The 26,345-nt window shown below is 42.2% G+C and overlaps 2 protein-coding genes across 2 annotated transcripts; both read left to right on the plus strand.

Annotated features, from left to right (window-relative positions):
- The first annotated feature begins 210 nt into the window (after positions 1 to 210).
- LOC310847792 (gastricsin-like) lies at positions 211 to 10,133 on the plus strand. Its single transcript, XM_083745886.1, has 9 exons — positions 211 to 448; positions 2,881 to 3,031; positions 3,446 to 3,563; positions 4,114 to 4,232; positions 5,338 to 5,537; positions 7,017 to 7,136; positions 7,797 to 7,944; positions 8,658 to 8,756; positions 9,765 to 10,133. Exons 1-9 carry the CDS (start codon positions 390 to 392, stop codon positions 9,918 to 9,920), a joined length of 1,170 nt encoding a protein of 389 aa, XP_083602012.1. The 5' UTR covers positions 211 to 389; the 3' UTR covers positions 9,921 to 10,133.
- A 5,125-nt stretch (positions 10,134 to 15,258) lies between these two features.
- LOC310847793 (pepsin B-like) lies at positions 15,259 to 25,364 on the plus strand. Its single transcript, XM_083745887.1, has 9 exons — positions 15,259 to 15,381; positions 15,992 to 16,145; positions 17,545 to 17,662; positions 17,978 to 18,096; positions 18,712 to 18,911; positions 19,682 to 19,804; positions 21,275 to 21,419; positions 21,948 to 22,046; positions 23,265 to 25,364. The coding sequence occupies exons 1-9, from the start codon at positions 15,326 to 15,328 to the stop codon at positions 23,415 to 23,417; spliced, it is 1,167 nt and encodes a 388-aa protein (XP_083602013.1). The 5' UTR covers positions 15,259 to 15,325; the 3' UTR covers positions 23,418 to 25,364.
- The last annotated feature ends 981 nt before the right edge of the window (positions 25,365 to 26,345 follow it).

The raw sequence follows: 26,345 nt of genomic DNA on the forward strand, positions 1-26,345 counted from the left end.
CTGATACAAGTAAAAGATAAAACAAGTGCTTGCTGGAGATGTAGTTTGCAAGGACCTTGTGTGTGTGTTTTAAAGAGAACTGAATATATGATGATAAGAACCAATGTCAACCTCTACTTCCAAAATATGAGCTTAGCACAAAACATCATTTGCTTTTCTGATTAAATAATAGCGATTGAGATAAAAGTTCTGCAATGCCTTTGAAAAATTGTTTGACCCATTGTTAAGATTCTGATATGTGACTTGGCTGCATGTTGGTGGTGAAAGCAGCACCGTTCAGGGTATATAAGAAGGGACCCTGCTATGCCAACACTTACCCAGTGTCTTAAGACCAAGGTGCAGCAGTGAAAGAATACACTTTAGAAACTGCTCAGAAGAAAGAAGGCATCATGAAGTGGCTGGTCCTTGCCCTGGTGTGCCTTCACCTCTGTGAGGGTGCTGTTGTCAAGTGAGTATGGAACAATGGCATGTTGCAGCCTCTCCGGGTGATTCTTGGCTTCAGTTGTGCTTGGTAGCCGGAAAAAAAGAGCAGCAATGAATTATGAATGTTTAGCACAATGTGCCTATAAAGTAATAATGTGCTGTTCATTACTTACTCCTATCTGGGAGTAAGCAATAAGCATTCGGGGTGAGGCTTAATCCCAGATAAACATGCCTAGGACTGCTGCCTAGGATCTTTAAAAACCTATGGATCAAGTTAGTCATTATGACTAGCCTGAGATCCATTGTTTTCTACTGGATTTCAGTAGCAAGCATATGTCTACAGAACTCTGTACTGAATTCAGTCGTTCTGAGTATAGTAATGATTGTGACAGTTAGCTCATAAAATTTAGATAATGGGTGCCCTCCAGATGTTGTTGGACTTCAACTCCCATCAGTCCTAGCCAGCATGACCAATGGTCATAGATGATGGGAAAGCACAATGTTGGCTATTCTTGATTTAGATAATAGCACCGATGCTCTTTTATCAAGTTGTTAAGTGAGAAATATAGCTGTAAAGTGCAACACAGAGCATTTTATCATTGAAACTTTATTTTTATAAAAGCCTTTAAAACCACAATATTCTATCCAAAGGCAGAGATTCTCAGTAAGCAACTGAGACCCAGTTTTTTTTAAAACTGAAACCCTTTTTGTTTTGAAATTTTCAAGACATTGGAATCAAATTGACATGACATTTCCTGCAAAGATGCATAGCATTTCCCAATAACTTCTGTTAGAACAAAATGTACATTAAAAAAAATAAAATACTCCTGAACACACTTACCTGAAAGTACCGTGAATGCTGCTGAACTCATTGGGCCGAACTTCTCAGGAGATGTGCACAGGAAGGATTATACTGTTAATGTTCTTTCTTTCATTCATTTGTATTTCACTGCATTATTAGAACTGCATTTATGATGCAAAAAATGGAAGGAAATTAAAGGAAATTTAGAAAATTGGAGTAAATTGAAGCTGTCATTATGGGGCAGAATATCAATGATTAAAATGACAGTATTTACTTTGCAATAAAAATTAAATTAAAAAAGGGGGGAAAAGAATTGCATGTATGATGAATGTATGTTTCCTATGCAGGCCTTTTTCAGTCTCTATTCAATTCACTCCCTACATCAATTGCTTTAATGTATGAGACAAATTATTCATTTAGCTCAGCATTTTTTCTCAAAAGTAGCCAGGCAGATGTCCTTGGGAGGCGTGATGGTGACAGCCATCATTTTTCTGTCCTCCTCAGCAAATCAGAGTTATGCTGTAAACACTGAAAAACAACAGAAGAGTTTTGTGGAATCTTAAACACTTTTCATTGTTTTTGCTGCAAGAAGCTAACACAACTGCGGTACCTCTCTGGAAATTGTGAATATGGAGATTCCAATCTCAGTGATGCTAGTTAATAGCCATGGAATCTTACTACTCATAGTATGTACAGTATATGGGTAAAAAACTTATTTTCCTAAGAGCTAGGAAGGCCTGATGTATGTGTCTCCACAAGCAATTATTTGGTCCCGCAAGATCACTCTAATTCTGGTAGTGGTAGGAGAAATGTTTTTTAATTATTTAAGTACAGTATATACCGTAGGTATTGGGGTGGGCAGAGAGAGCCAACTAGAGCCTTAATTGGCATGCTAATTGATCCTTCCTTGATTGTCAGGTGTAACATTAGCTGATGAACAGCTAGTGGGCAATAACACACACACACACACACACACACACACACACACACACACACACTGCCCAGCTGCTCAGCTGAAGAGGGAGCTGTGTGCCTCTGTGTGTATGTATGTGAGACTGTGAGATGGGCACACCTACTTTTGGCAGCACCCATCGCTGGCACGCAGTCCTAGAACAATGGCCAAGGATGAATGTGGCCTTTGAGCCCAAAACGTTTTGCCATCCCTGCGGTAGATATCATTACCTAAACAGACAAAGCTCAGGAAGGCAAGAGAATCACTGAGAAGGGCAAAGACAGGATCCAAAATAGTTTAGCTAATACCTTTTTATTGAATCAGCAGCTGTAGGCATTGGTTAAATAACAAGTAAGATGAAAGATAGACAGAGCACTTTTGGGCAGGGAGGGAAGGAGAAATGTGCAATATCGCAGAAGAGAAGTCCAGTGGAAGAACCTGTACAAGTGTCCCTCTTGGCTTTCCATTCCTTGTTAACAACACAGTGCATGAGTTAGTGTGGCCTTTTAAGGTTAGGATGGTGGCAGGTTAGCTTGAACCCTGATGGAATTAGATGGAAGTTAGTGTGCTTGCCTTAGGTATTATATGGTTCAGACCAGAGAATTCCATCAATGGTCTGAAGATATTCCATTGAGCATACTTAATATGCAAAAAGTTTACAGCTGTCTTTTTGACTCTGCGTCTAACTCTTCATCCCATACAGAGTTCCCCTGAAAAAGTTCAAGTCCATGCGGGAGGTGATGAAGGAGAAGGGTGTCCTTGAAAAGTTCCTGAAGGACAATCATTATGACCCTGCCAGCAAGTACTTCAACAACTATGCCAGTGGTTACGAACCCCTTGCTAACTACATGGACGTGAGTATACGGTTGGCTAAGAAAAGCTACCAAAATCATAGAAAGAGCAAAACTAGGAAAGAGTAAAGGCTAGGATTTCAACATGTGCTGGATGGAATAAGAAGTCCAGATTTAGCTGAATATCAGTGTTTGAGTCCTAATATGTGACTATTAAAAATCATGGGAATTTTAAGTTTTGAGAATGGAATTGTGGTTCTCTTTGTGCATCACTCTAAATTAAAATATATGGGAGAGTATAAAAAATCAAAAGAAGAAAAACATATCAGAGGAATGTTTTCGGGTAGTTACAGTAATGGGTACTTTTTGCTTCCTTTTGGGGCGGTTGTGCAAAATGTTCTATTGAATGTGCTGGGAATTTATGCATATATCAATGGGGGGAAGCTATTGTTGATGGCAATGTACTCTTTTCTCTAGATGTCCTATTATGGAGAAATCAGCATTGGAACTCCACCACAGAACTTCTTGGTTCTCTTTGACACTGGGTCATCCAACCTCTGGGTGCCATCAGTCTACTGCCAGAGTCAGGCCTGCAGTGAGTATCCTCTAAACCAGTGGTGGCCAAACATGGCCCTCCAGCCATTTGGGGACTACAACCAGTGGCGGAGCTTCATGCTCTGGCACTGGGGGGCGGAGAGCAGGTGGGGGTGGGGCTGGCGTGTGTCCTGGAGGCGTGGCACACCACCTGCAGGGGTGTGGCACCCAGTGCAGGGGGGGGCACCCGCGATGGCACCCCACCGGGATCGCGCTGCCGGGGCGGTGCACTCCCCCCCACTCCTCTTCCTCAGCCAGTGACTACAACTCCCATAATCCCTAGCTAACAGGACCAGTGGTCAGGGATGATGGGAAATGTAGTCCCAAAACAGCTGGAGGGCCAAAGTTGCCCACCACTGCTCTAAGCAAAACAAAGGTGAAGAATTATTTTTGGGTTTATATTTTGGTGCTGGAACTTTTCTCTCTTGCAGCTGTGGATTCAGGTTCAATGGTGGATGAGAAGAGAGAGTGATACACATGGTATTAAAACCTGGTTTTGTTGTGATCCTAAAAGTGATACAAGTCTGTTTTTCTTCAATTTCTACCACTAGCAAACCACCCATTGTTCAACCCCAGCCAGTCTTCTACTTATTCCACCAACGACCAGACCTTCTCTTTGCAGTATGGAACTGGGAGCCTCACTGGGCTCTTTGGCTATGATACCGTAACGGTAAGCAGTAGTGCACCCTAAATTGGTTTCAATTGTAACAACAACAACAACAACTGTATGCCACCCATCTGACTGTGTTGCCCCAGCCACTCTGGATAGCTCTCAACAGAATAATAAAAACTGCTTCTTGCAGCAGAAGCAGATAGATTCAGTAGACAGGAAGGAATCCATTCTAACATTCCTAATGCAATGCACTTCGATCACACAGGTAACAAAGTATAGTGACCTTGAGCACAGCCAAAGCTGCAGATGCAGTGGAGGGTGGGGAGAAACTCTCTTGTACAAATATACTTGGAAATCTATTACAGCCAACCTCAACAATGGGTTCTTCAATAGCACTCTGTGAACTTAATGAAAGAGTGTGAAGAAAGCCCATCCACTGTGGCATCTGACCTATGCAAGGCAAGCCAGTTCAAGAATATGTGCAGCCATTTCAATACTATTATGAAGTTGCTACTATGCACCAGGCAAGAGGATTTGTGCATAGTCACAGTGACCAGAGAGCAGTCATTCTCAAACCTGTTGTCACTTGTCCTCACCATGTCCCCTTTCCCCCCAGTTGCATGGCACACAACAGCTTTGTGTGATGCCATTCTGCTATATTTCTTGATGGCACTTGTCCACTTTACAGTGGTGCCACTTTCTCTGTCACACTGGTATGAGAACTGATATTTCTACTTTGGAACAAGGCAGCTGGTAATGACATTGCACTAGCACAGTGATTGCTATTATACTCCATGCATAATACTCATTAACTCAAGGGATTTATTAGATTAGTCTACTATATATTTGAAGGTGGTAAAAGAAGGGAGCTAACTGCATTTCTAGGTATTGTTATGAAGTCCCAATGAACAGAAAATCAAGAGAGGAACACTTGAAAGTTCAACCATCTCCTCATCTTGATAATGAGGTTTCATTTCCCCAGATATTTTGAGTGACCCAAGTCCATTTAGATCATTTGTTTCTCTGGATAAAAAGTGGTTAGTGAATTGTCCTGTAATATCCCCATTGCATATTGGGCTATCTGATGCTGTGCTTCTCCCATTTGTAATGTGCTTTTTCTGCTTTGTTGTGATGATGACTCTTTCCTACAATTCCCTTCTAGATCCAAGGCATTTCCATCACCAACCAGGAATTTGGCCTGAGCGAGACTGAGCCTGGCACAAACTTCGTCTATGCCCAGTTTGACGGCATCCTGGGCTTGGCTTACCCTGCCATTTCTTCTGGTGGTGCCACCACAGTCATGCAGGGGATGCTCCAGCAGAACCTTCTTGATGCTCCTGTGTTCGGCTTCTACCTGAGCGGGTATGGATGCAAAAAATTCTTTTCTTTTGCATTTGCCTTGCCTCCATCTATCCCTCTTCTAAGTTTCTCAGGGCACCTTTCAGTAGGGAAGGATGGCTTGGTCTTTTTCCAGTCCATATCACTTTCCCGCTTTGTTCATTCATAAGTACAAATTTTAAAAATCTGCATGAAGATTCATATTTAAATACTTCATATTTAAATACTTATTTTTGAACATATTTTTCCCAACATGCTTTTCTGCATATATTTTCTCACAAAATATGCGCATTTGTTTTTTACAATGTGCACTTTAAAAAGCATTCTGATTTGCTTTTTTGTGTCAAAAATCATTTATTTGCAAACTTCAGAGAAAGGTGAAATCTGAAGGATATCTTCATTCTGATCCACAGGCCAGTCTGGGAAGGGCAGATCATGTCAGGTCATATTGGAATTCACAACACAAATTCCTCAGACATCCTTATCTTTCAGGAAAAGTCAATAGAAACCAGAAGCTACTCTCCTATTTTGTTGCCATTGCTTTAACCTTGAAGTGTACCTTCCCCCATCAGTGATGGGCAAACTAGACAAAGGAAGAGAAACTCTTTTGGGTATTATTGACTCACTTCTATCATAAGTTCATTCATTCCTGTTCAACACTATCCAATGACAATCTCCCCTCAGTGGTCATGGTTGGTTCTCTTTGACTACAGCTTTCAGATTCAACAGACAGTTTACTGAGAACTAGTATGGTGTAGTGGCTTGAGTGTCAGACTTGTAGCTGGGAAACCAGGGTTCAAATCCCCACTCAGCCATGACACTTACTAGATCACCTTGGGCCAGTCACTTCCTCTCAGCCTGACCTACCTTGTGGGGTTCTTGTGGGAGTTAAATGATGAAGGGGAGAACCATAAATGCCACTTTGAGCTCCTTGGAGAAAAAGGTAGAGTATAAATAAAAATAAATAACAATTTACAACAGTAATGGGATTTTTGAGGCATGTCAAATACATAATAGTCCTTTGCTATTTTGTACAACTGCTAGGGCTGAGCAACTAGCTTGAGGGAGAATTACTAGCCCAAGGTCCAACATTCTCACCAATATATGCCATTGCCTCTGATGATGGACCTTGGTTGCAAGGTTATAAAGCCACATATCTATAATAGCATTCAGCTCAAAGTAACTTAAACATAAAATAAAGGAGTTGTTTGCTGCTCTGTGTAAAACACCTTCCATTTTAGGTTGAATCCAGGCTTACAGTGCAGTCCTGGCCCTGCCTATTCAGAAGTCCTATTTAATTCTGTGGGGTTTACTCCCCCTTATAAGTGGGGTTATGATTGCAGCTTTAACCATGCTTAGAGTAGACCCACTTTAGTCTTGTCCCATAAATGGCGACAGGTCTACTCTTAATTATGGCTTATTCCAGATCAAGCTTTCTGTCTTTTTCAGTGAATGTATGTAAATAATGAAGTGTTTAACCTTCTTGTGCATTTGTCCTTCTAGGCAAGAGGGCAACCAGGGTGGTGAACTGGCTTTGGGAGGAGTTGATTCCAGCCTCTACTCTGGTCAGATTGTCTGGACTCCAGTCACCCAAGAAGCTTACTGGCAAATTGCAATCGAAAGGTGAGACTACCGTATTCTCATAGATAATGTCTACTGGGAGCCTGATCAGGCTTCAGTGGAAGCTTGTGATTGAAAATCTGAACAGTCCTTTGATTTGAGTTTTTGGGCTCTTTAAATCTATTTCCCCTTGGACCAGCTGAGTAATTTCCCCCATCTTATTTTGCATACCATGAAACATGACCCAAAGAGCAATAACAACAACAACAACAACAACAACAACAACAGCAGCAGCAACAACAATAATAATAATAATACTAATAATAATTTATTTATACCCCACCCATCTGGCTGGATTTCCCCAGCCACTCTGGGCGGCTTCCAACAGAACACTAAAATACAAATATCCTTTGCTTATGCTGAAAATTAGAGTTCAAAATCTGCAAGCATATCTTATTCCATTTATTTCTGGCTCTGGCTCTCTGCATCTTCCAGGACATGGAAAGAAGAGCTGTGATTATTATAGCCCAGTTACAAAAACCTAAGACTGCAATCCTGCTTTTGGTTATTATGAAAAGCTCAAAACCATGGCAGCTTTGATGATGTCATGAAAACATCAAAAGCAAGCAAGGAAGCATGACATCCTATGGTCTTGCGGCTCCTCGATGCATCACCTTAATAGGAATATAACTGCTGACAACTTTTTAAACTCTTTCCCTCTAGCTTCTATATTGGCAACCAGATCAGCAACTGGTGCAGCCAGGGATGCCAGGCGATTGTGGATACTGGAACGTCCCTCCTCACTGCTCCACAGCAGGTCTTTGGAGAGCTGATGCAATACATTGGAGCCGAGCAGGACAGCAATGGCGAGGTAGGGGGGGGACGCAGCTGTGGATTGGGGGCACGACCACTTAGCACCAGTAATCTGAAGATGCTCAGTATCAGCACCCATGAAACTTAGCATGTTCTTGTTTGACCCCACACAGTGGTTACAGTTCAAAGGATCATGCAAGGAGTGTAGACTCAGGGAAATATATCTCTCTTATTTGGCTGGTGGGGTGGGAGTGGGGACAGCGGCAGAGAAAGCCACTCAGGGCGAGGGCGAAGCAAGCTGTGGGAGCACCACAGGGCCTCTGGAGTCTGCCTGCCTCCTCCTACTCAGCCGCCCTGGTGGACTGTTTGGGCAGCGCAGAGTCTGTGCATGCCCAAGCCACCGCATCTTTCCCAGGAGAGACGCATGGCTCGGGTGCGCTACAGGCCCCACAGTGAGCGCTGCCCGGCATTTTGTCACCCCCCTCAGTGGTGACACCCAGGGCGGCCCACACCCACCACACCACACCCCACTTCCTCCGCCCATGAGTGGGGAGCGTTACCAGCTGTCAGAAAACTCCTCCATCATCTTCCTGCCACAAACTCCCGCCTTGACTTTGAAGAAACCATTGAAGACCTGCATTTCAGTTTTAACCACCAGGGAAAGGGCGCCTAAGGATCCTCATTTTTTTAGTCAGTGGTGGTAATGTTTGAAGTGCAATAGTGATTGAAATATGCTGCTGCAAAGCTCTTACCATACTTCTTCTCCCACAGTATGTGGTCAGCTGCAGCAACATCCAGAGCATGCCCACCATTACTTTTGTCATCGGTGGAAGCAGTTTCCCTCTGAGTCCCTCAGCCTACGTCCTTCAGGTATGTGAAACCACTGAAAAGCTATTCCCCGTTAGTTAGTTATTTGTTTGTTTGCTTATTTAATAATCCACACCTTCACAAAAAATGTGTTATTTGTTTATTTACTTAATAGTCCTAATCCACACCTTCACAAACAAATATCAAGGTAGTATACAACATGTAAGAATAAAATCAGCGAAAAGCATTAATGGAAACATAATTAAAGACATCAGTTAATACTGATTGATGGCACCAGGCACTGGAAAAGGTTTTATCTCTTTGCTGGTGTGTGTTTCAGGACTCAGGGCTGGTTGTCTCATCCAAGGTCTTGCTTCTGGCTAAACTGCCTATGTGGTTTTTCATCCACCTAGGGGAATATGTGATGTAAAGCAGTCTTTAAAAATAACCACTAGGAAACGTAGTTAGTGTCTATGCCAATGTAGTAGGATGCAGGTGTAAAGTGCTTCTACTGTAGTGATGGAGAACGTACCTGGACCATTAATTACTGGGATGCTGTTTGTACCCTTCTGACTGCAGAGCAGTGCTCTTACACCTCTGTGTAGGGTCAGTGTGCAACAATACTTTACACAGCTGCTAATGCAAGTTTGCACTCTTACAGATAGCTTTTTTTTTTTTAAAAAAAAAATATTTTTTATTAATTTTCCAATAAAAACAGCCAATTAACATATCCATCAAATCATAATCACAATCCGATTATAATCCAATTAAAAACAATAAACTAAAATAAAAAACAACCAAATTACAATCCAAATTATTAATCATTAATTTGTTCTGGGCTTCCCATAGTCTGGACCTATGAAGTATATCTCCAATCTTACAGATACCTTTTTAATAAAAGCCAAACATTGTCCAAGAAAATGGCAAAAATCTTGAAATTCAACACTGAGGTGCAAAGTTTGTGTGCTGAAATGTAGTGTTCTCTCATTACTCTGCAGTTTCTTATTTATGCCATGAAGTTGATGACAACTCCTAAGCCAAATAGATTTAACTGTGATTTTTCTTTCACAGAACAACAGCGGCTATTGCAGCATTGGCATCATGCCCACTTACCTGCCATCCCAGAATGGACAGCCTCTGTGGATCCTTGGTGATGTCTTCCTTAGGTCCTACTATTCCGTGTACGATCTGGGCAACAACCAGGTTGGATTTGCGCCAGTAGCATAAACACTCCCAGAAGTCTTTTGTGCTGCTCCAGGCCTTGTCCTGCTTCATTCCACCTGCTTATTCCTTCTGATACATGCTGTAATCCACCAGCCTTCCTTTCTAAGGACTTGGAGGTGTTTCCTCTGCAAAAATTTGAAACCTCTGCTGTGAAAATCCGCAACATGACTGTTGGGCTTCTCTCCAAAGTAACTGCAAGCAAATAAAAATATAATCTAATCATACAAATAACAATTTGAGTTGTATGAGTTCTTGCCTGACTTGCTTGGGGGGAAATGTTATTATTATTATTAAATATTTGAATGTGTGTGTGTGTGTGTGTGTGTGTGTGAGTGAGAGAGAGAGAGAGAGAGATTCACAGACACATCATAAACATAAGTAAGATACTTTTAAAAGGAGTAAAACAGTTGAAAATAGGTTTTAAAAATTGTACTATATTAAACAATTAAACACAATACAAAATGAACACCAAAGGCAGAAGCCTTTTCATCCATCTGGAAAAGTCTGGAAAAGCAAAAATGTCTTTAATTATTTCTGGAAAGTATAGCTAGTAGGTACCTATCATTTCTCAGTGGGAATGTTGTTCCAGAGAACATGGGCAGCCACACTGAAAGCCATGTTCTGCATTGCTGGAGAGTGGCAGCATCAGATTTAGGGCAGTGTGGAAAGTCCCCCCACATAGGGTGCTAAGCTGAGGGGGTGCAAAATGAAGATCCAAAATTGAGAAGGTCTGTTTGGGGGCCCCCAAATTATTGCCTCACACAGGGCACCATATTACAAATGATTACCAAAGTCCGCCCCTGAGAGTGGGTTTCTGAAACTGCTGACGAAGCATGATGAGGAAAAATGTGACATCTCAATGTTTTCCCTAAAGCTGCAGAATTTTGCATTCTCCTAGGCCCTGAGGAGGGTTACCAAAAATCCTTTATATTTGCATATGTAAACTGCTTTATGAAATAAATAAATAATTTCACCATCACACTACCCCAGAATTATCCCTCCACTAGGGTCTCCCAGGACACAGAGACCAGCAAAACTGGTAGTGTAACAACAAACTGAGGAGCACTTTTGAAAAGTCCATTGTTAAAGTCAGAATGGAACTTCAGATACTTCCTTTAAAGTCGGTGGGAATAAAAGCTTACCTATGTATGATTCCCCCCCCCCCAATGAGCAGATCTGTAACCTGCAGGTAACCTCCTGAGCTAAGCAGAAGCACATCACACAAACCCTCCAAGTGCCCCTATTTTCCAGGGACAGTCCCGAATTTACAGAAGCCATCCCAGTTTCTAATTTGAACTTGGAATGTCCTGCTTTTCCTTAGGACGTCCCTATTTTCATGGGAGAAATATTGGAGGGTATGGCAGGATATCCCTGTTTTCATCGGATAAATGTTGGGGGGGTATGGAGTTCTGTGACCCCCCAAGCCAAGGAGATAAGTAACTACATCCTTCAGAAGACATTTCAAGGCAGCCCTGTAGAGGGAAGCTTTTTAATGTTTATTGTTTTGTTATGTTTTTTATATATGTTGGAAGCTGCCTAGAGTGGCTGGGGCAACTCAGTCAGATGGGTGAGGTATAAATAATAAAATTATTATTATTATAGAATAGGACGTTCCTACTTTCATCAAAGAAATGTTGGTGGGTATGCATCACAGGGAGAGTTAATGAGCTCTTCTGGCAAATGTATGGTTCTCCATATTATACTGTTTTGCTGATGACCCAATCTCTGAGCAGCGAAACATGTCAGGGATGCCGACCTTGGATTTGGTTTCCTTGAAATAAAAGTCATTGGAGATTTCGGAGATTTCTATAATACTGTATAAGATTTTCACCTAAGTACTGGCTGAGCCTAATAGGGAAGGTTTACAGCAGTAACACTCCAACAGATCCTGCTTCACATCACATTTATAGGGGTCCACTAAGTCTTTCTGCCTCTCTCAGCCCCATTTCCAATACTTCCTAGCTATTCCTACATCCTTTCTGGAATGCTTCTGGGTTCAAAATCACAGTAACAGAAGCTCAGCTAGAAAGCTTATGCAGATTTGGGAAAGTACCACCAGGGCCAAGAGGATACCAACATGGTTAATGGACAGAGTCAATGAAGCTGTTAGAGACAGAAAGGCTTCTTGAGAAAAATGATAGTCTTGTAAGGGGAACAAAATGGAAGACAAACCTTGGCAAAAGAAATAGGAAGCCTATAAGAGATGGGAAAAAAGAGAGGAGCACATTGCTAAAAACATAAAGACCAACAACAAGCATTCTTTAAACACATTAGGAACAAGAAATACAATTAAGGAAATGTCAGACCTTTGAATGAGAAGGGAAACAAAAGTGTGCTAAAGGAGGAAAATGACACTGCAGAAAGGCCAAATGAATTAATTGCATGTGTCTCCACAGGGAAGATGTAGGGCAGATAGCTATGCCTGAACTTAGGAAGGGAGGAACTGAGGTAAATAGTGGTGACAACAGATAAAATCCTAGGCCTAATAGATAAATTAGTAACTGTCAAGTCTGGATGGTATCCACTGGATGGTGAAATTTCTGAACTCCTTAGCTTTTCCCTGACAGCAGTCTCATAGTTGAAGACAACAAAGCAGCCAAAATAACACCAAAAGTGCAAACCAAACCAGGTTCCAAAGCTCTTACTCCAATAGTTCCCTCCATAGTCTTCCATGTGTATGAGGTAGTTGTCTCCTATATTCTTCTCTGTGCATATATGAAATAAATAGTTGTCAACCTGCATAAAAGGATAAAGGCATAAAGCAGCACATATTTGACAGGTCAGTTTTCCCACTAGGACAAGTGTCCAACTCAGGTATATCAAGAGTAAAGGATAAGTCCATCATCCGAGTGCCAGCACCTGCCAGTCTCCAAAGAGATCAACGGCTCTTCACAACACAGAGTTGTTGGTTAGAATCATTTATTGTCCCTAACAATGCTAGCAAAGGGGGCACTGTATATTAATTGTACATTAATTCTATTTCTGCAGAGACTCCAATACCCCAAGGTGTGCATGATATCATATTGCCACCATAAGTGCAGAAAAGTTAAATTCACAAGCTAAAGATTCACAAACTGAATGGAACCTCTCTCCCATCCTAATAGAATCATAGAATTGTAGAGTTGGAAGGAACCCCAACTCTAGTCATCTAGTCCAACCCCCTGCAATGCAGGAATCTCAGCTAAAGCACCAATGACAGGGGGCCATTCAACCTCTGCTTAAAAACCTCCAATGGTTTGGATCTTTCTTACAAAATGACACTGCATGCAGGGATGTGCCCTCACTCCCATAAATCCTAGTAGCATGAATGCAAGCATTTTTGTACTTAGTACAGTGGATATTGGGCTCAGGGGAAAAGTGTGTGTGGTTTGCATGGTGTGTATATGGTGTGTGTGTGTGTGTGTGTGTGTGTGTGTGTGTGTGTGTGTGTGTGTGCAGCCAGTGAAACCCATATGAACCAGTCTATACTCTATGGTCAGAACAATTGGAGGGTATCTCCTACAGAATATCATGAACTAGATGGTCTTGGGTGTCTTCTATTGGCTGATTGAAAATGATGCAGAAGTAGAGTTTACTTCCTGCCTTTCCCATATGAAATTACCCTTAGGAAAATGTTTTAACTGGTGGAGATGATGACATGGGGCTTCGGGTGTGTAGTGCCTACTGCCTAGCTTCTTTAAATGGGAGCTGCCATAATGACCTGTTGCTGTCTGAAGGACAAGCTGCAGATGCATTCAAAACATGAGGCATCAAGGAGCTTCCCTGTATTAGCTGTTCTATGCTGTGGGTGGCCAGATGCCCTATTTTTAAAAGTTTATAATATTTTTTTTAAAAAATAAAACAAATAAATAGCTGAATCAAGGCAGTGTGCAACCCCCAGAGAACTTCATAAGTTGTTGTTGTTGTTGTTGTTTTAGAAAGAGTGTTTCCACATGGATTTGTAAGGATTTTCCATTTAAAATCCACCTGGAAATGGAATGAGATAGAATTAGCCCCACCCCCTAAGAAACTCGGATGGACCAGATTTTGATGGGCCCATCTATTCTTACCTGCTTCCCCCAAAAGTTGAATCTTTTAGGGTTAAGAAAGTGATGGGAAACTGAAGTGGAAAGTGTGGGATATGGATAGCTTGGCACACTGTCCCATAGCCACCCCCCCAAAAAAAATCAGAAAGTGTGTTCAATAATGACCGCTCCCCACTTAAAACCCACTTTGCGTGGACGCGCGCAGCCCTGGATCTGGAGTGGCCCCATCAACATAGGCTTTGCCTTCCCTCAGGTGGGATACCTGGAGGTCCCTGCCTACCCCAGTGAGTTGTCCAATCCCACCTGGGGGAAGTGTTGCCAGGGAAACCAGGCCAGGTAGGGGGAGGGATTACCTGCCCACACAATAGAGGGTGGATCTTAATTGGTAATCCTCACTTGGCTCCAGAGCAATAAACAGCCAACATTGCCCACTTTTGCAAACAAATTAGCATGAATGCTCAATAAGCAGGTCATCTGTAATTGACGCTAATCTGGAATAGTTTCTCATACTATTCTTAAATTTTATCTGTGGGTGAAGAGTTCCCTGAATTCCCTGAATGTGCTGACAATCCCCCTTCAGACCTTCCCACTCATTGTGGTGGAGAGGATGGGACTGGCATGCACAGATCTTCCATAGAACAATTTAAAAATGCCTGAATTGAACCACATAAATATGCAAGGAAGGTGTGAAAATGTGTTCATGCAACAGAAAACAGCTATTTCAAAACCTCATTAAGTTCTATTAGGGAACTCGAGCTGTTGACAATTATGGTATTATCTTTGACATACTAATCAACTGAAAAACCTAGATATTAAATGTGAACTGATCACAGCTTAGACCCAAACACGACATTAAATATAATGTTAGCAAGCACAGCTTCCCAAGGGCATGGTTCAACATGGCCCAATACCTTAGTGAAGATAACCTGGGGTTACAATATTTGTTCGACTCAGTGTATAAAAATGAAACGTATCTAGCCACAATTAAATACCCATCACAGCAGCTGTGATTATCAAATTGTCCTTCATTGTTTCTGAAAAGGGTAGGAACAGATTATAAAGAATTTGGCTTATTAATATCTTATCACAGATTTGTTTTCTGTATTAGCGAAAGTTTGTAGATAATCACTCAATTTTTTTTTTACAAAAAATGAAGGGCACAAGCTGCATTTAAAACCACTCTAACAAAGGACTTTCTATCACTCGTAAGCAATGGAAAGTGTAGATATTGGGAATGCATGGTACTGGAGGACATCAAGAGTAAACAGATAAGCCAGCAGAGGAGAGTAGCCCTGGGTATAAAAGTAGGGACACAACAGCTGTAACTGCGGAAGGGATTTCTAGATTCTCTAGAATATCACACTGGCCAAGACACAAAACATCATGAAGTGGTTGATCCTGGTACTGGTCTGTCTCCACCTGTCGGAGGGGCTGGAGAGGTGAGTGTCTCAATTAGGGTCTCATTCAGACTTTCTGTTGCACAGGTATGCACTTTAAAGCTCCAGGCCTGAGCAGCTTTTTGTCCCTGTGCTTTCCTTATGTTTTATCATTGAATTGAAGCAAATGGATATACATAGAGACCCAATTGCCATTTGCTCCAATTCAGCTGCAAAACTTGGGTTTTCCCAGGGAAAGTGCAGGGACCCAAAAGCTTGGAGACAGAGCTTTAAATCCCAGACCTGTGACACAAAAGGCAGTCTGGATGAGCCCTGTAGTAATGATCTACATGGAAATATTACTGGAAGCTAAAACAGATCACACATTTTCAGCCAATGACTACCCATGTTCTTATCTTTCCATAGAAAAATTAACCCTAGTTTTTTGGGCTTCAAGACTTATTCTTTCTGCCTTGTGCACTCCCTTGCTTTTATTTATTTAATAAAATTTAATATGATGAATAAAATAAATGATAAAGTAGCACGATGGACTGTTAGCAGTTCCCAGTACCAAAATAGAGGAGGAAGCTGATGAAGAAAGAGGGCATAGGAGAGGTACAGAAGGACCAGCACTGTTGCTTTTGGCTTCCTGAGATCTTTGTGTCCTCTGCAGAGTCATTCTGAAGAAAGGGAAATCCATTCGGGAGAATATGAAGGAGAAAGGAGTGCTGGAGGAATTTCTGAAGAAAAATTACGTTGATCCTGCAGCAAAATACCACTTGAATGAATACAACATTGCTTACGAACCAATAACCAACTACTTGAATGTGAGTATTAAAATAATAAAATATGCATCTTTCTCTCTTCTTCTGCCCACCTTGCCCTTTCACTTTTCAGTCTGTCAAAGGTTATATGGCCTCATAATAGCAGCATAATTGCTCCTGTCAAGACCATTTTCACACCACTGTCTCTGTCCATGATGAATTTGGGGTTGAATAGTGAAAGTGCTTCTCCACTTTTGAAATGATGGAATAAGTGAGCTTGCCCACTTTGTCACCTAGCTGGAGGGTTAGAGGTAACGAAGTATACAACAAAAGTGTAATTCTAATCATGTCACTTGCTAGGGCAGTGTAATGGTTAGAGAGTTTGACTAGGACTCGGGAGACCAGGGTTCAAATCCCCACTCAGTCATGAAGCTTACTGTATGACATTGGGACAATTGCTTTATTTTTATTATGGTGAATGAAGTATGCTGCCTGAAACCCTCTGTCCACTTACCTGAGAATAAGTTGCATCAATCTCTTTCCTTAAAACCACCAGTGTGGTGTAGTGGTTCAGAGCAGTGGACTCGTAATCTGGTGAACTGGTTTTGATTCCCTGCTCCTCCACATGCAGTTGCTGGGTGACCTTGGGCTAGTCACTCTTCTCTGAAGTCTCTCAGCCTCACTCACCTCACAGTGTGTTTGTTGTGGGGGAGGAAGGGAAAAGAGATTGTTAGCCGCTTTGAGACTTCTTAGGGTAGTGATAAAGCGGGATATCAAATCCAAACTCTTCTTCTTCTTAACTGAACAGGAAAACAAGCTGCAGAGTGCTTATCTTTCTATGACAACCATTCGGTAGCTGGTGGTTTTCCTTTTTACTATTTTACAAGCTTGAGAGAGAGCCACTGAACAAAAATCTAAGCCTGCATACACCGCTGATGAGATTTAATTTAGGTGCAGTTCCAAAATCAGCCCTATGCAGTGAGCAAGCATAGAACTAAAAGCTCCAAGGCACCCTACCAGGTCTAGGTTTCACCAGCCTCTACTGTCTACAAGATACACTAAGGGGGAATTACTGGGGTGAAAACAGCAATGGCTGGGTGTGTGTATCCCTTACTTGAATCTGATAATGTTGTGGTGGTTGGCATTTGTCTGTCTCAAGACGCAATGGGGTGTGCCAATAGGTGTGAAGTCTAACCAGCAATGGGCCTTGTAATTACAGAAGATGATTAAATGATGACATTTTGATTTTGTGTTCTTGCACTCAGCTTGCCACCAACGCACTGTATGATCTTGGACAGTACTATTGCTTACCTCCCATTGTGGGCTAGGATGCATTTTGAAAATGACCTGAGCTGCCATTTCTGTGTGGGAACAATAGTAGAAATGAAGGGGAAATGTTGAAGCTCAGTATTTAAAAATGTGACAAAATCTTTCTTCTTACCAAAATTTTCTCCTTGGACAGTCCTTCTACTTTGGACAGATCAGCATTGGGACTCCACCACAGGACTTCCTTGTTGTGATGGATACTGGCTCCTCCAATCTCTGGGTACCATCTGTGTACTGTAGTACAGCAGCCTGTGGTGAGTACTAACATCCAGCTGCAGAGAAATTTGTTTCTATGAACTTATTAGCCAATTTGGCTTGTTTTCTTTTTTAAAAAGCCAAACTTATCTCTTGTACTATTTTTAACGGGAATGGAAAAACTGTATATTATAGTGATATTTTAGAGATGGCTGATCCTTCTTTTTCCTCCTTTAGTTCAAAATCTTTATAACTTTCAGCACTGACATTCTGACATAAAATAACAATAGAATGTGCCAATGTATTAAAGAACATGACTCAGTTAGGAAGTGTTCATGATATTGTGCTTTTGGTTTTGTTTTGCTTTACTCTAGAAAACCACAATAGATTTAACCCCAGTGCATCTTCTACATACTACAACAATGGACAGACCTATACTCTCTACTATGGGAGTGGTGACTTGACCGTCATGCTAGGCTATGATACTGTGCAGGTAAGTGACCATTGGATCACACATTCACCCACCTTAAACTTTGTGGCATTCTAGGAATCATCAAACATTGGTCAATCAAAGAAAAAGCAGTCTGTTCGGAACCCAGCATTGCGACCAGAATTTACTTCACAAGCTAAGAAAGAAGGGGACCAAGCAAAGCTTAAGATGGAAGCTTGTGGCCCAGATATTGCTGGCTGTGTGCCACTACTGCAATAGGCAGAAATGAGGGTTTGCTTGGTTGTTTTGCACACCACTTTCTACATAATGGGTACTTTGCTGTGGTGGACAAGTAGTTTGAACCTGATGACTGCCGAAGCTGTTTTAACATCTGAGGCAGAAAACTCAAAAGGTCATTTTATGATCCCACCTTTTTTATTCATTCCTTTACAAATTAACCAGGTCTAGTGTAAGGAGAACTTCATAAGCTTTCCCAGTGAGGCATTGCAAATTATGTTTGTTTAGCTCACAGTCTCATTGCCTCTTTGTTTTGCATTATTCCTAAAAATGGCATGTGTTACCTGTTCTTACTATTGATAATTTGATTAATTCAAGCTCAAAATCATTGCTATGCCTCCGATTGCGGATGAAACCCATTTTTCCTTCTGTTCCTTACAGGTCCAGAATATTGTCATTCAAAACCAGGAGTTTGGCCTGAGTGAGAATGAACCTGCCACTCCCTTCTACTATGCCAATTTTGATGGGATTTTGGGCATGGCTTATCCTGCCTTAGCTGTAGGGGGGTCATACACAGCCATGCAGTCAATGATGAGGCAAGGGCAGCTCTCTGAACCCATCTTCAGCTTCTATTTCTCACGGTGAGATACAAAAATCTGTAAGTTTGTCAGGAGGCATTCAGAAGATCGAGCTCATAGATATTAATCTGGAATAACTAAATTACAACTCCCTGTAGTATTCTTACTGCTCCTTAAAACCATGAATATCATTCAGAGTTGAGATGGATGTCCCAGCCATTTAAAAATATTTCATTTGGGGAGGGTTGCAACACATGCTAAGGTTTAATTTCCTCACATAGGAAGCTGTCTTAGTATAAGAGTCTGGCCTTTACTCCACCTGACGGTAGCTAGCCGGGATTTCAGACAGGGAGTCTTTCACAGCCCTACCTGAAGATGCTGGCTATTGAGCTTGTGACCTTCTGTCCACAAAGCAGATGCTCTGGTAGTGAGTTATGTCCCTTCGCCATTAGCAGATCCTTCCTCAAAGACCCCTAGAAAGACAGATGCTCTACCAATAAGATGTAGCCTTTCTGCCTACAGTAAGAGTTTATGCATACGATCCCCAAATGACTATCAAGTCCCCTATTTGCCCTAACACACTTTAGCCATCCTTTTGGCTTAGAAAATGGAGTGGTGAAAGGATGGGTTTTCTCCCTCCTTTGAAATCAAGAGAGAATCTGATCTTGGGAGGGGTGAGAGGAACCCTGTGGTCATTCAGGATTTGTCAAACTGAAGTAGTGTGTCCCAATTGTTTGTTCCCATGTTCCCTGCTTTTATGTATGCAAATATAGACCTTGAAGACATTCATAAAGCTAGCCTTGACTGGTTTTGTCCATTTCCCCACTCAACAGCCAACCAACTGTTCAGTATGGAGGTGAATTGATCTTAGGAGGTGTTGACACTCAACTGTACTCAGGAGAAATTGCCTGGGCACCCGTCACTCGTGAGCTTTACTGGCAGATTGGTATTGAGGAGTAAGTGATATTCATAATTCTCATTTCATCTATAGCTAATCATGGTTTTTTGCTTTGATTTCCCATTGCCACGTCTCTATCCAGATGATAACAAAAGGTCTCCAGCCTCTTTGAATGTGCAGCATTTCTACAGAGGGGAATAGTCTTATTCTTGTTTGCTACTTTAAAATGTGTGTGTGTGTGTGTGTCTGCATGCTAGTACGTCAAGAGGTGGGAGGGTTTGTGTGCTCCAGCACTGGAAATGAACCTTCAAAAACCAGGAGGATAGCGATCCATTCAAAGTTAGGCACTTTAAAGTTCTATTAATTTCAATGGGATAGTTATGCAAAACAAAGAAAATAATTCTAAGAAGGAGCAATAGATAACAAAACGGTGTTCATTGCTGCAAGCACGAGGATATCCTTGCTGAAGTGTAGTAGTTTGTTTTCTTAGCAAACAAATGCTGCCTGAAAGCTGCTGACAGGTGTGCTTGAGAAGCTCTCTGTTTCTAAAAGACTGCCAAACGAAGGCAGCATGGGAAAATGAGATGAGTCACTCATCACTTGTCACCAGGGAATAGGGAGATTCGCACCACAATATTTTGTGCAGCACTTTCAGTCATAATGGATGGACCAGCTAATAAAAGGAAGCAAACCATGCTCTTCCCAGCACCTTGAACGCTGCAAAAATACAGGATTCCAGCAACTTAGGTTGGCAAGCCTATGATGATGATGCTTTACACTAAGGCAGCTTCTTTGGTCCATTTTGTCTAGCGTTGCCTAAATCTGCCTTTGCCAGCCTGATGCTCTCCAGACGCTTTTGGTCTACAACTTCCATCAGCCACAGTGGCTGGGGCAAATAAGACTCATAGCCCAATACATCTGAAGAGCACTAGGTTGGCAAAGGCTGTTCTGCATGGATTAGTAGCAGCTCTCCAGCATCTCAGAGGTCTTTCCCGTCACCTTTTTAACAGGACGTGTGTGGCAAATCCCTGGGTATTACCATTTTGTCTGCACCCCCCATATTACAAGTTTTTCCAACAGAAGCTTCTTCTTTTACTCAAAGCATAGTAGATTCCCAAATTTTGGGATGTCTCAGATTTGGTTTTCACATTTGAAAGTGGGAAACAGCATGGCGTTGAAAACTGCATTTTACTTTCCAGGAAAGATTGATCTGAAGTAAGTAAACCTCTTTGGGTTATAGTTTATGTGGCTATGTATGTGTTTCCATGGCCATAATAGCTGTCTTTGGGTTGTATCCAACTAAACTCTACTCAGAGAAAATCCATTTAAATTAATGGACCTACATTGGTCATGCTATTTTCAATGGGTCTGCTCTGAGTAGGACTAGCATTGGCCACAACCCTTTGTAGCTATAGATGAAGACTCCTCCATCTTAAATATGAGAAGGTCTTTGTGTTTCTCCTATTGCCTGCTTTGTTCTTTGTTGCTAACATTAACCTTGCAACATTCTTTGCTTTTATCTCTATAGGTTTGCCATTGGTGATGAGGCTACCGGCTGGTGCAGTGAAGGCTGCCAAGGAATTGTAGACACTGGCACTTGCCAGCTAACTATCCCTCAGCAGTACATTGGGACATTCCTGCAGGCTATAGGAGCTGAACAATACAATGGAGAGGTAGGTGGAGCAGGAAAATTCCTGCAGCTCACTCTTCATCACAGGGGAACAGGCTCCATCTGAAATCTTGCACCTAGGATGCTACAGCCAGGTTAAGTACAAGAGATGTGTGCTCCTAGATGAACACAGAGACATTGTCCTCACTGCTATGGTAAAGAGAATGCTGGATTAGAAGACAGGTCTCAGCCTGATCCAGCAGGATAATTCTGATGTTGCTTGTTTATTATGTATTTGGTATTTCCATTTGTATTTTATTTATATTAGAATTTGTTGCCATACTGTTCTTGCTTAAAACAAAAAACCAAAAACCCTCACGGCAGCTTACATAAAAATAGTCAAGTTCAGATAAAATTTTTCAAAAAAGGCTTAAAAACAAGGGGACTCTAAAAGGTGTCTGTTCTCTGTATGTGACTAGAATAAATCAAGTTTATGTCATCTGTCAGTCTATTTTCTAGTGTGGATTGAGTCTGACCAATCTATGGCCTGGTGTGCTCACTGAGTAAACCTTCTGTTTGTCTTCTTTCACAGTATGTGGTGAACTGCAACAATGTCCAGAACATGCCCACCATCACCTTTGTCATTAACGGAGTCCAGTTCCCACTGCCTCCCTCTGCCTATATCTCTGAAGTAAGTGTACAACATTGCTTAATGGCACATACTGTATTTGTCGCTCTATAGGACGCACCGGACCATAGGAGGGGGAGAACGGGGGGGGGGAATCTCCCCCTCTCTGAGCAGCGCCCCTTCAGTGAAGCGGTAGGAGAAACGGAGCCCCTTCCATTTCTCCTCCCGCTTCGCTGAAGGGGCACTGTGCAGAGAGGGAAAACTGTGCAGCGCCTCTCCAGCGAAGCAAAGCCTGGAGAGCAAGAGGGATCGGTGTGCACCGATCCCTCTCACTCTTCAGGCTTCAGACGGCTATCTGCAAGCCTTCGGAGCGCGGCAGGAACTCCTGCTGTGCTCCGAAAGCTTGCAGATAGCTGCTTGAAGCCCCCGGAGCACAGTGGGAGTTCCCTGCACTCTGGGGGCTTCAGGCGGCTTCAGTGAAAGCAACACAAAGCCTCCGGAGCGCTGGGGGAGCTCTCCCTCTGCACTTCAGAGGCCTCGCGTTGCTATCGCTGAAGCCAAGGAGCCTGCATTCGCCCCATAGGATGCATACACATTTTCCCTTCATTTTTGAAGGGGGAAAAGTGCGTCCTATAGAGCGAAAAATACGGTATTTTACACTAAGGCACTTAAGCCTTAGAGAGTATCTAGATATTGTACCAATGCTCTTGATAACACAGCCTTTGCTTTATGAAAAGATAGCATTGGTGGCATTTCACATCATTTTTTCTGATTCTTATTTTGGGGACCTTGCATGGGTCTCTCTTTGCCATCTTATTTGTTTCCCTACATTTGTAAATGCAAAGATCTTTCCATAGACTAGTCTGCTCTGGATTTTATCTCTAGAAGCAAGACTTGCAGTACCTACAAATGAGTGGTGGGGAATCCTTTAATTTTGTCACTTCTGCCAGAGTATGGATGGTGCTTGCTGCTTTGGCATCCCTATTGATCATGTGTGTATTACAGTCAGTTCTAAGCTTGCACATGTGGGTGGTCAGAGACTCAGAATTAGAGCACATGTATTATGGATCTAATTCTCATAGCTACCATATGAGCTATGCACTTGCAAACAATCTCTAGGAAGTATATTCACAGCTATATAGTTATAGCAAGTGGATGAGCAGCCACATTTCTAACTTGCAATCTAATCTGGACATGATTTCGTACACCTTTTTCAAAGGCTTTATCACATTTTCTTCCATCAGAGATGGAACTTATAACACATTTTCTTTTATTTCACAGAGCAATGGATACTGCATAGCTGGAATTGAGACCACATACTTGGCTTCCTCAAATGGGCAGCCCCTATGGATCCTCGGTGATGTCTTCCTTAAGGAATATTATTCCGTCTTTGACATGGCTAATAACAGGGTGGGCTTTGCACCATCGGCTTAGACAGCACGAAGGCCATTCCCTCTTTAGTCTACTGCTACTGTTCTCTTGGACTCAAAAGTAGTATATTAAATTATGTTTGAAGGAACATTACAGTTTCTGGATTTTCTGTAGGCTGCCTGTCTCGGTTTGTATGTCATCAGTTCTCTTGGGAGCCAATGTAATGGGGAGATAAGCTCCAATTTGCCAGATTGTAGCCTCCTCCTCCCCAACACAACTGCACTCTGCCCTGGAAGAAGCATACAGTAGTAGCCCTCTGGCAGGCTGGAAGGAGCCAGATTAGAATGGGGACGACCCTCCCTGTGCACTTTCCTTTCTATTGCAAGCACTGAGTGCTTGTGAGAAACTGAATTAGATCACCTAAGCAATCTTAAGCAAAAATATACATTTTAAATACTTGATTGAATGTCAGAACGAGGGGCCAAGCTGGAATGTTAACTGCAAGAGAGTTCCACTATTCCACCCCAAAGGCCCTGTCTTGTGTGCTCATCAACCTATCTGGTTTTCACAGGCAAGCACACAAACAGCAGATCTTATATTATGGGTTGGGACATAACTAACCAGACTCAAAACTATTTAGGCACTTTGAATTGGGCCAAGAAACATACTGGCAGCCAGTGTAATTGGCACATAATCAATGTCACATATTCACACCTTCAGGCTCCTGCTAGCATGCTGGAGGCCGAGAGGTTTTTTTACCAGCTGAAACTTCCGAACCATCTCCAGAAGCAGCCCCATGTAAATGGCATAGTAGTAACCCAACCTGAACTAACACATGATGACCAAGGCCAGGTCATGTATCTCCAGAGTGGGCTGCAGCTGGTGTTCAAGACTGAAATGACAGAATGCACTGCAGAGAACTGCCACTACCGATGCCTCTACTGACAGTGGCAAGTCCAGGAGCACTCTCAAGCTGCAAACTCTAAACTTCAGAGGGAGTGGAATCCAGATTAGTGGGAAGAGAAAAAAGCCTCTGATCTGAATTGTCAGCTATTTGTGAAAGAAAAATACTAGGCTTAAGGACAAATGATGGGATCAACATTTAGCTTGGCCCTCAGATGGCTTTAAAAACGATTAGTCAATCTCAGTTATCAGTTTCACCACATATGATAATCTGACCCAGAACACTGAATATGTCTCCAATAAAGTTAGTTTATATATGTGGGTGACATTTTAAAGATGATGAATACCACCCATAAACGATTTAGATTGAATGTTTCCTCACCTTCCATGAAATTATCTTCAGAGTTTCCTCTTTCCAGACATTCCATTCTCTGAATGATATAAGACATCTGCCTGATTTTCCCATGCTATTACCTTCAGTTGAACCGCAAGAGATGTGGCATACCATATTCTGTCCAGGGCATTTTGCTGCCTGAGTTGAAGCAGGAAATTGTGCCCTCTGACTTAAGGTGCAGACTCGTCCCCAAAGCTGGTCAAGTAATTTCGGTACTTGAGGCAGAAAACCCCACAAGCACCTTTCTCCCTTCTTGGGAGGATAAATGCAGCAATAATAAATTAAATAACTAATCACTTGCAGCCCTTTCATGGCACCCCATAATTAACTGCCTGGGGCAACTGCTTCATTCTGCTTATTGGTAGGGCCGGTCCTGATTCCTTCCACTCTTCAAAACACTTGTATTATTGTGCATCAGTGAAAAGATGTCCTGTGAAGAGTACAAACTGAAACATTTTTCTATCCAAGATTTCCATCCAAGGAAAGCTGTCAATAACAACAGAAATGCTTTCTGTGGTCAGTTCTGCTGTCCATCTGGAAGTTTCACTGAAGTCCAGAACTGAAAGATTTTGTCGTGTGATATGTTCACAAGCTGTGTTGACTGAAATCCATCACCTTGTGTCTTTCTTTTGTCTGTGTGTACATATGTATATGTGTATGTACATGTGTACGTGAAAAATGTTAACAATAAAAATATAATTAGAATGACTGAACCAATTATAGATAGTCTATCAATAGCTAAAATGGTTATGAGACATAATACCAGATACTTGGGCAAACAATAGATGGTTCTCTTCATTGCACCCTAGTTATGAGCTAATCAGGGGCACCTGATAGATGGCAAAATGGTGGCCTACATGTGCTTTCTGTTGCCACCAAGGATAGAATCTGGAGCAAAATGTATTTGCTCCATCGTCTATGGAAGAACACAGAAAGTATTTGAAGATGCTCCCACAATACCTCTTAATCATCTCTTTTTAGGGCTAAACATACCAATTCCATCAACCTTTCATCACAGGACAAGATTTCCAGGACCCTAACCATTTTTTGTTGTGCTCCTATGGACATGTTTCAGTCAGCAGTGTGATGTGGCAGCTAAAAAGGCAAATGTAATTCTAGGTTGCATTTTAGATGGCTTAGCCTAGACTAACAACATTTGACTTTTTAGCTGCTGCTTTGTATTGCTGGCTCATATTTAGCTTGTGATCTCCTAAAACTCTATCATGCTCTTTGGCTGTCACATTCAGCAGAGAGGCAGACCTAGAGAGAGTGGCAGTATCACCTGGAGCACCATCACCTCTTTCTTACAGACCACTCAGGCCATATGATGGGGCTTCAACAGAGTCCTCCAGCCTGGGGAACACCTGTCCAATTCATACCACTGCACAGCCATGCTGTAGGAGTCAGGGCAATGGTCCTTTAAAGACAGCTCTTCCTGAGTGAGTCCAAGCAAGCAAAGATTGTTGTGAGCTCTCCAGGGTGCTGACAAGCTGCCTTTTGACCCTGCCTTGCCCCCTGCTACCCTGATTGGGATCTGGCAGTGCCTACCATAATTGACTGGACTACCAGACCTGCCTTGCCAGGACCCTGCTCTTTGAGATGTGCCCTTAGTTCTATCGACCTGGCCTCCTCTAGAACGTTAAGCCAGAAGAAGGCAGGACTGATCCTTAGATCCTTCCAATTCCCATTCATGT

The sequence above is a fragment of the Podarcis gaigeae genome, assembly GCF_964106915.1.
Source record: "Podarcis gaigeae genome assembly, chromosome: 6".
Lineage (NCBI taxonomy): Eukaryota > Metazoa > Chordata > Lepidosauria > Squamata > Lacertidae > Podarcis > Podarcis gaigeae.